The sequence below is a fragment of the Borostomias antarcticus genome, assembly GCF_949987555.1.
Source record: "Borostomias antarcticus genome assembly, chromosome: 26".
Taxonomy (NCBI): domain Eukaryota; kingdom Metazoa; phylum Chordata; class Actinopteri; order Stomiiformes; family Stomiidae; genus Borostomias; species Borostomias antarcticus.
Genome location: NC_140259.1, coordinates 6,523,385 through 6,533,096, shown reverse-complemented (window position 1 = coordinate 6,533,096; position 9,712 = coordinate 6,523,385). Strand labels below are relative to the sequence as shown.

Genomic DNA, 9,712 nt, shown 5'->3' with positions numbered 1-9,712 from the left:
GCGGTACTATATTATTATGTATATAATTACCGTTAGCGGCACTATAACGCTGAAGGTTAACAATAAAAAAAAAAAAAAAATTTAGCTAACCCTCCATAACACTGAATTTGCTATTAGCTAGCTAGTTAAGTAGGGAACACGGTTTGAGTGGCTACAATAGCAGTTGGCCAACTTAGCTGCTGTTATAATGTAGCTAACTTCACTGAAGTTAGGTGTTAACTTAACAGTTAACCTTAGCTAATACTAGTTCACATACAGTAGCTTACTAACATTACCTAATTTCATCATTAGCCAAGGGGTTTTCTGACTGTTGAATAATATTAAGTAATTATATTTGCTTCATATTGTCCAGCTGTTAGCTAGGATGCAGAGGGACAGAGCATTTAACTTCAAATTGCTGGTGCCTCCCAGAGTCAACCCAGGACAGATATCTGCTGTCAAACCTCAGGAAAGCTTTGAGGAAAGTGGAGGATTCATGAACAAGATGCAGCAGGTAGTTCATTCATTAATTGCATTTAACGTAGGAAAAGCCAATGTACTACTACTTGCCAGAACTCACAAGTGCATCTTCTTTCTAAAACAGGTGACTAAGAGCATGATCTAGTGCTGAAGGCAAAGTGCAAGAATAGCAATCTAAAGTACAGTGCGGTACAATACAATACAATAGTGCTTAGGAGGGAGGATTGTTGTAGTACTTCTTGAAGAGATGAGTTTTGAGCCTGCGACAAAAGATGGGCAGCGACTCTGCTGTCCTGACGTCAGTGGGCAGTTCATGGACTGAATCTGAATTCAGCCATTCAGATTTGGATTTGGTCTGAAAACTATCCAATTTATTATAACTGACATGGTTTTATTATAACTTACAGGGTTACAGTAAACGTTTTGACAAGGAGGAGGTGCCCTTTCCTAGCACAAACATGGTTGGGTCAGCTAAACCTAGAACAGGTACGTCTTTGGCTATCCATAGTTTAACATTTTCCTATTTGAAAGACCTTGACTGTCTTGCTGTTAACCTGACCTGTTCTTGTTTTCCAAAGAAGTGTCCAAGACCATTTTTATGCCAGAAAAACAGGAGGTGAGTAGGAAAACTAGTCTATGGAGGCCGGTTTAAGCTTTTCCTCTCCTGAATGATTTGCAGTCACATCATGTTTTATTAGTGGTTTTGAATTATTACCTCTACTGTAGGTCTAGAGGTAACCTCATCTGAGACCATAATGTCTTAATGACCTTGAGAATGTCCTCTTGGTTCTGTGATAGAGATGCTTTGACATGGCAAGCAGAGGAGTGGGTCTTGGTTGCCTTTAAATGTGGTTATAATAAATATTTACATATTATTAACATATTTCTCAGAGTTATTGTGAACCCAGACCGCTGTATTCAAAACTACTTGATGAAGTTGAGAAAATAAAATGTTGGAAAGTCCAAGTGGGCTCTGAGACTATGCAGAAAGAGAGGAGACTGCAAGAAAACAAAAGAACAATGGAAACCCTGCGCAAAGCCATCCAAGAATTGCAGGTATGAATATACCAGTTAGTTTCTGCAGGAAAGACAGACTAACCCTGTCTTTCGATATGTTAATTGTACCACCGCTTATTTCTGCCTGTTGCAGTTTGGGAATGAAAGTCTCAGCATTAAACTGGAGGAACAAATGAGTCAAAATAACGATTTGAGGAACAAGTATGTACCTTGTCAAGTGAACATTTTTATTTGTCCTTAATGTTGCTGTCAGACTGATGAGATTGACGAGAGGGCCGAAATGGTCATAGTCAAATAGATTTTAAATTAAACTGTCAGAATAATAATTCTCATTTTCATTTTCATCGCAGAAATAATGCAACACGTAATTTATGTAACATATTGAAGGATACGTTCCAGAGATCGGCAGACAAGATACAACTGTGTGAGTGAAACTGTAAGGCTGTAAGCTACAGCTCAAATTAAATGAGTTGCGTGGTCAAATCTGAATAATTTTTCCGTGTTCTCTCAGTTGAATCAGAAAGAGAGGAAACCCATCACATCTTCACAGAAAACAGTGAGAATATTCAGGTAAATGGTATTCAGGTAAATGATTAGACCTACAGTATGTAACCGAGTGAAACATGAGAGTAGCAGATGAAACTCCCTCAAAGGAGCGCTGCCAGTCCCACCAAGAGCGTTTCCATCTCGCAAGCGGGAGAGCTTGTTGAACGTGGGTTTGAATCCTGTCTTGGGCAAGTCCTTAACATGGGTCGAACTGTTGAACACAATTACTACTAAGCCAGTGGCCTTGCTCTGGATGAATTAATTAGTGTTTGTGGTAACAAGTCATTCCTTTTGTAGAGGATGGTTGCTGCATTCGAGAGCCTTCGCATTCAAGCAGAGTCTGATCGTCATGAAATGCAGGAAAAAGGTATGAATTCAATATTGAAGGCCCTGTAAGTACTGTAAGGTCTCTATTGTTACCATATCTACTGTTTACATTGTTATCTTCTCAGTTATCTGCTGTAATCGTTAAAGCATAAGTACACAGAATTTCATGTTTAGCCCTATTTCTGGCTTCCCTGGCATGCATCGGACTAGTACAGGTTAAAATATTTCTGTTTTGTGCAGTACAGAGTTCTGAGTATGATATACATGGATTTCAAGTTCAGGAATTACATGGTTTATGCTTACCAAGTTCTGAAGTCCTGTAAACTGAAATCCACGTATATCAAACTTTTTTCGAGTGTGCCCATAGCTAGCAACGAGCCAGGGCGCGCGCGTCAATGTTATTGACACAGAGCTTTGTACTGCACAAAACAGGAATATTTTAACCTGTACTAGTCAGATACATGCCAGTGAAGCCAGGAATAGGGCTAAACATGAAATTCAGTGTACTTATCCTTTAAATTCAGTAACTTCACTTATGAAATTTCTCACTCAGTTAACGAGGGCTTGCTACAATTCGAAGATCTGAAGAAGACGTTTGGGGAAGAATTCAGCATGACACAAGAAGAGGTCGCTCAAAATCACATCAAACTTGTTTACATTGGCTTCTTTAAACAGATGTAGACCATCAAATAATGCATGTTATGTGGAGAACCGGCTGTGATTATGCAAAAAATATTAACAGGCAGTGAAACTTCAAAAGGCAATGGAAGAAAAAAGAAAAGAACTGCAGGAAATCCAGCTCAACTTGCATGAAGCCCAGGAGATTTGCAAACAGCTACAAGAAGCAGCAAGTATGATTGCCATTTCAAGATGACTAAGGGTGTATGAATGCAAAATCCTTGATGTTGCGGTTCCTTGTTAGCTAAAGCACTGCGTATCTTTGAATAGAGCAACACCATGAAGCCCTCCAGAGGTCTCACCAAGAGCAAGACTCCTTGATGGAAAAACTACAAAGAGAAGAGAAACTTCACAAGGAGAGCCAGGTCAGTGTTGTTTGCTGAGCAATTTTAGAAGTCATTTTAGAGCCTTTTTGTAAACAAAATGAAATTATTTCAACAAGTTGAACAGAAATGTTTTGAGGGTAACACAGGGTTGTGATAATGTAAAGGGGATTTGACTCAGCCCAAAATTAATTTACATGTAGGCCTACAAGAAGAACATTGCGTAAAACTGTAAAGTGTACTGAAATGTAAAATAAAAAGTCCCAAACCAAGACAAGATGTTTGGGCGGCTTGTGGACACTTCCTGTGATTCGGATCCGCTCCAGAATCTAATGGGTTGTTAGTTGACTGATGCTACACTCCTCCAATGAGTTTCATGAAAATCAGTCTGGTAATTTTAGCATAAACCTGGTCTAAAAATGAATAGAGGTGAATGGCCGGACGTGTTGGGGCGGCTCGTGGACGCACCCCGTGATTCGGATCCGCTCGAAAATGTATCATTTCTAAGTTGGACCATGCTACACCCTTCCACCGAGTTTCGTGAAAATCGTTTTGGTGGTATTTGCATAATCCTGCTAACAGACGTACATACGGACGTCCACACATCATCGTAAACTTAACCTTTCGCCCCGGGCTACCTCGTCCATGCATGTCACATCGTCTACCTCTGTGCACTATGAACCTTTTGATTGTGTTTGATGATTATTGTTTAGGTTTTCAGTAATATGAAACATGTTTTTTCTCTGTACATTGAATAGGAAAATAGAAAAGCTGTTGCCTCAGAACTGGAGCAGCACAAAGAGGAGACTGCACAGATCATCATCCAAAAAGACACAAGCATAAAAGAGCTCAACAAAATGAAAGATGAGCAAGCAGTCCAGCTCGCTGAAATTCAGGCCACTGTTCAGGAACTACAAACCTCCCTGATATCTGAGGCAGAGAGGTTGGGAGATGCTTGATATTTTCCAATGGTTTTGATATGATGGGTGGAATGGCCTGTTGACATCATGGTCACTTTCATCACCTTTTCTAAGGTTACGAGAAGTGGAACTGAAGCTTACTTATATCACTGAGAAACTTCAGAGGAAAAGCATTGCACTGGGTACGGTATAGGATCAGTTCAGCATCATAGTATTGTATGTTTTCTAGCATGGATTTACTGTTCTTTGCCTTCTAGGAGAAATCCAAGAACAGAGTGAAAAGAAAGACCAACAGATACAAGGCCTTGAGGAGGAGCTGGTAAGGTCTAGTGTCTGTGGACATATTTACACGGCTATATGGCTTGTCAGCACTGTGGTCATACAGTATGTTCCAAGATGGTTGAAAACAGATTGAATCGTCTTCTACAGGATGCCAAATCAAAATCCATACAGTCACTAAAGGAGAAGATAAAAGCTGTTGAGAACAGAGCACTGGAAGTCACGTCTGAGCTTGTGGGGAAAAGTGATGAAGTCCAGCAATACAAGGTGAGATGGGACTACCCATGTTATTTCATATGAGCATTTATGTGAAATGACATGTTCATACGAACCTATTGAACGAGGCCTTGTCCCTTTTAATAAAACGTTTTCACATTCATGACACGCTGTGTACACACCAGGCTTCTTTCTTCTTCTGCTCCTCGTAGAATAAGGTGGCGATTGTGACAGCTGAGAACAACTTACTGGAGAAGGCATGTGGGAAAGCTGAAAAGGCACACAACGATTTGAAGGAAAAGTACCACATGACTGAGGTCAGAATACATCACATTTTCCTCTTGGTATAATGGGATAGACTTGGCCCATACAGTATACTGTATATATATACTGTAAATATAGGGGGCAGATGTTTGATCTCAAGACATTACTCAAGACATTATCACATGCTTAGTCCAGCAAATAAGGTAATTCATACTGTATGTTCTAACCCCCAGGCCAAAGTACAGGAAATTGAAGAACAGTTATCTGTTGCCATGACAAAAAATGAAACATCCACCAAGGAGATAGAGCAACTGAAGGGAGACATTGTGCAGCATGAGTGAGCTCTCCAATGTTAAAGACATGGTTACCATAATGCATAATTGCCCAATTTTTCCATTTATCTACAGTATTTGAAATAATGTTGTTATTTGACTTTGTCCCAGAGTGAAATATGAAGAGCTATTGGAGAGTTTTCATGAGCTGCAACTTCAGAGGAACACCATTCAGAAACAGGTTGAGAGTGAATCCTCTGAAGCGAAGACTCTGGAGGGTCGCCTAAAGGTTTGCAGAAAATATACTGCTCTCTACAACAATATTCTAGGTGCAGTGATTATAATTTTTGGATGATATTTTGGATGATCCAAACGTTACATCTAACATTTTATGTACTGACATTGTTTTTATCAGGAGAGTGAAGCAAGAGGGATGAAGATCTCAAAGGAAATTGAAGCACTTGCAGAGGAAAACGGGCAGCTACGGTTAGACTGGATTTGACAAGGCTTTAGTCGTCTGTATACACAGTTGTTTAAGAGTCATATAAAAACCTGTCACATTTCCATCCAACAGAAAGGAGGTGAACTCTTTAAACACCAAAATTGTAGAACAAGCTCAAGACTCTGAGAACTTGCAGAAGAAGTTTGATGAAAGTGTAAGCCTGTCAACTCAACTGTCTTGAAGCCGTCCTATATGTGGTTTAGGTATTTACTATAATTTAACTTTATTTTGGTTCACTATTTCTCCAGTGTGGAGATCTGCAGGGAGAAATCACAAAGAAGGCGAAGTGCATAAAAGCAATGGAGGCAAAGGTGAGAATGGCTGTCTGTTACTGTTCATAATGAAGAACTGTTTTACAGTTTCTCATACTGTACTGTACCGGTCTCTCTCCAGCTCTCCCACCTGAAGACCAAGTTGGAGGCTAAAGCCACATCCCTGGAGGAATATCAGAAAAAGGTGTGTAGTAGGACATGGAGACATGTGTGTTACACTTTGTGTAGTAGGGCTGTCAAAAGTGCCATGAAATTGAGTTCGAATATATTCAAATTAATTTAGTAGAGTTCGAACGATATTTACGATACTTTTTTTTCAAAGATTTTTCATGAATATAATAGCCTAATAAAATAACCCTTGACTGTACTGTGAACACTATTACCACTCGCTGAGGTGTTAACTTTCATCTTTCGATATGGTGCTGGGTCTGGATTATTGGATTATTGCCCGTAAATAAATTGTAGCCTATAAATGTTCTGTTATTAATGTAAATCGCTGCATAATGTTTGATAAATAATATTATTTATTAATATTACAATATTTGAACTCTCAAATTTAGGTTCAAACTTCTTTAAAAAAAAGATATTCACATTTTTTTCCAGCTTCCGATTTTCTTTTGACAGCCCTATTGTGTAGGAATGCCATATAGAAAATATTTCCTGTTTGTTTTCAGACTAAAATGCTCAATAAACAGATAGTCAAAGAGATGGAAAAGTCTGGTCTGTTTGAGAATGAGGTATGTGATTTTATTCATTCTCACAAGTATAATGCGTCATGGTGTAGAGACATGCAATATGCTCGTCCAACGATGTGTGCCTGCCGGCAACTTTTTACTGTTGTCCATTTTAGATCCACCAACTTCAAGAAGAAGCAGCAAATCTTCAGCGATCGGATGAGGAGAAACGGCAAGAACTGCTTGATGATGCTGCAGTCAAATCAGCCTCTGAAACCCAACTGCAGGAAGAGGTTATTCATTTAAAACTGATACCACTGTACCCTCACTTTGAATGCTTTTTCAGCATTGTTTGATGTGGCATTAATACTTGTACACATAATGTACAGGTTCAAAAGCTGAAGCTTAAAGCTGCAGAAGCCATCAAGAGTAAGGAGAACACAGAGATCAAGTGCCAGCACAAGATTGCAGACATGGTTGCCTTGATGGAAAAGCACAAGGTGAGATTATCCTCAAACATATATCCAATCCATAGATGCGTGTTTATTAATGGTTTATTGTGTTGGTATCAGAATCAATATGACAAAATGGTTGAAGAGAAGGATGCAGAGCTGGATGAGAAGAGGATGGGCAAAATGGAGGCAGATTCCAGTAGAACAGCACTGGTATGATCATGACAGTATACTGTAAAGTAGCCATGGACAAATCAAAAACATACAACCACAACATGATGGCGGGACACATCAATTGTTCTATGAGTAAGTGCAACAGAGATACTGTATAAACTTGTCCTTAGGAGATGGAGCGATCACAGAGCAAGAGAGAAAATGATAATTTGAAGGAACAACTGGAGAAAGAAATGAAGGACAGGGTAAGAGCTCATGTTTCATTTTCAAGCACATACGATTTCAATCCTTTGATTAGTACATTTTCATTTTCATAATTCAATCATGTCCTATTTAACCATCACTTGTACTGTAATTTGTGATATTAGGAGAAGTTAATACAGAATATAACACAACTGAAAGAAGAAATTACATATAAGAAAATGAACCAACAGCTTGAGACACAGAGTAGACAGGTAATCATCACAGATGCTCAGAAACAATCCAGTGTCAATGTGAAGGGATCTTTCTATCTAACACTCTTTATTCAACACTTAGCTGCTCGCACCAACTGCAGATTCAGAAGTGAGATGTTCCGATACCTCAAAAGAATCATCCATTAAGAGGCGCATGTTTGATTTCTCCAAGAAAAAGCAGAAAACCCCATCCCAAAGCTTGGATAAAACAGTGGCTTATACTCCAAAAGTCAAGGTGGGTAAAGTTTATACTTGTTCTTTGTAATTAAAATGATAAAGTGTTCCATTTGCCTTGTGATCACAGTAGTATTGATAAAATAAAATACTAACTGGTAATGCTTGTTGTCAAGAAAACTGTAAATGAGGACCTCAAAACTCCATCCTGGAGTTCCAGCAACAAGGTTGGCACAACGCCACGAATCAAGGTAACTGATTCACTCACCTATTCATTTGCAGTAGCGATTATGTATTTGATCTCCCTCTGTCTTCTGTCTTGTTGAGTGCACATCCCGGATTTCCTTTGCAGTCATACAGAATAAGAACACCACCCTCACCAACTCAGAAGTGTGTGCCTTGGAAGAGAGCCACTCTGCAGCTTGATCCAAAGTCTGACAGTTCCGAGCATACTGACCTGCTGGTAAATACTGCCAGCATGTACTTAATTATTATTATCCCCACTCGTGTACTCGTACCACTCGACCCTACCCACAGTTCGCTCAGGAATTCGGAGACAAGATGGCAGCTCCCTGTGTAACCAAGTGAAACTTAAAATACTGTTTTATTAGTACTTCTAATTTCAATTACAAAAATGTCGTATTTGTGTCTCATTAAATCAGTCTCACACACAGTATTCCCCAACTGTTATCTGAGGACATGTTCGCTACTCTTGTATGCACAAAAGACCACATAGTATGTTATCTACTGGTTTGGTAAACAAAGCTAGCTAATGTCCATCTTTGTTCTAAGCTGCTGTTGTGTCTATTTAACATGGCTACTTTGGGGGTGATGTCGTTCTGTCTCTCCCACCCCACCACTTCCCAGCCAAGAACACAGCATCACACACTGTTTCTCAATACACTTACCCATGACTTGAACTCCAACACTACAACTTATCACAGTCCAATACTACAGTGTATGAATGTTTATCCAGTATGCCATCTTGAACACTAATTCTCATCTTCTCAATGACAGAGCTTTTCAGTTGCTCCTGAGCCACTGCTAAGCAGCCACCAGAGGGCAGGATCATCCTCTGCGCCACAGCAGAATAAAGCAGACACCTTCAAGAAGGTAAAAGGGAGCAATGGGAATCTGCTTATCTGACACAGATGATTGTAGTTTGAGATAAGTTATTCAGTGCCTGCTTATGTTGCTGTGTTATATGCAAATTTACTTTAAAAAGTAGACAATGGCATGGTGTGTGCAATTTCTGAATACAAGTCTCTGCCCCTGCCCTCTCTCTGGCCTGTGCTTCTGACTCCATGTTAGATCCAGAGCCCTGCCATTTACAAGTCACCTGGGAATGCCATCAAACTAGCTGCCATGAAGAGGATGCGGGATGCTGGCTGGACAGCTGTCATGGGCGCCAACAAAAAGAAGAAAGACACTGACAACATCTTTGCATAGAGAATATTATATTTAGCAGTCATGTCATATCTTATTACTTAAATACAGCTGTTGCTGAAAACCGAGTTTACAAGTGAGAGCTTTGAAATTGAATTAGTATGTTTAGAAAAAAGTTATTTTGCTGTGTAGTCACTACTACTGTACTTACATAGTGTACACTTGTAATTGTAATTTATCTATAGAGGCAGCATATAGGCCCATCATATTTTCTGTTTGGTATAAATTGTAAACATTTATTTTAAAGTAGTGAATTAAAACA

At 39.4% G+C, this 9,712-nt stretch overlaps 1 protein-coding gene across 1 annotated transcript; it reads left to right on the top strand.

Annotated features, from left to right (window-relative positions):
• Window positions 1-364: 364 nt before the first annotated feature.
• Window positions 365-9,453, top strand: sycp1 (synaptonemal complex protein 1; the record flags this gene model as incomplete). The annotated part of the gene is made up of 21 exons (XM_084459095.1): window positions 365-493; window positions 1,065-1,075; window positions 1,368-1,515; window positions 1,610-1,677; window positions 1,827-1,900; window positions 1,988-2,046; window positions 2,320-2,389; window positions 3,096-3,200; window positions 3,298-3,392; window positions 4,109-4,293; window positions 4,385-4,452; window positions 4,528-4,589; window positions 4,978-5,082; window positions 5,717-5,787; window positions 5,876-5,957; window positions 6,197-6,259; window positions 7,139-7,249; window positions 7,322-7,414; window positions 8,181-8,255; window positions 8,357-8,467; window positions 9,316-9,453. The coding sequence occupies 21 exons, from the start codon at window positions 365-367 to the stop codon at window positions 9,451-9,453; spliced, it is 1,923 nt and encodes a 640-aa protein (XP_084315221.1).
• Window positions 9,454-9,712: the final 259 nt, after the last annotated feature.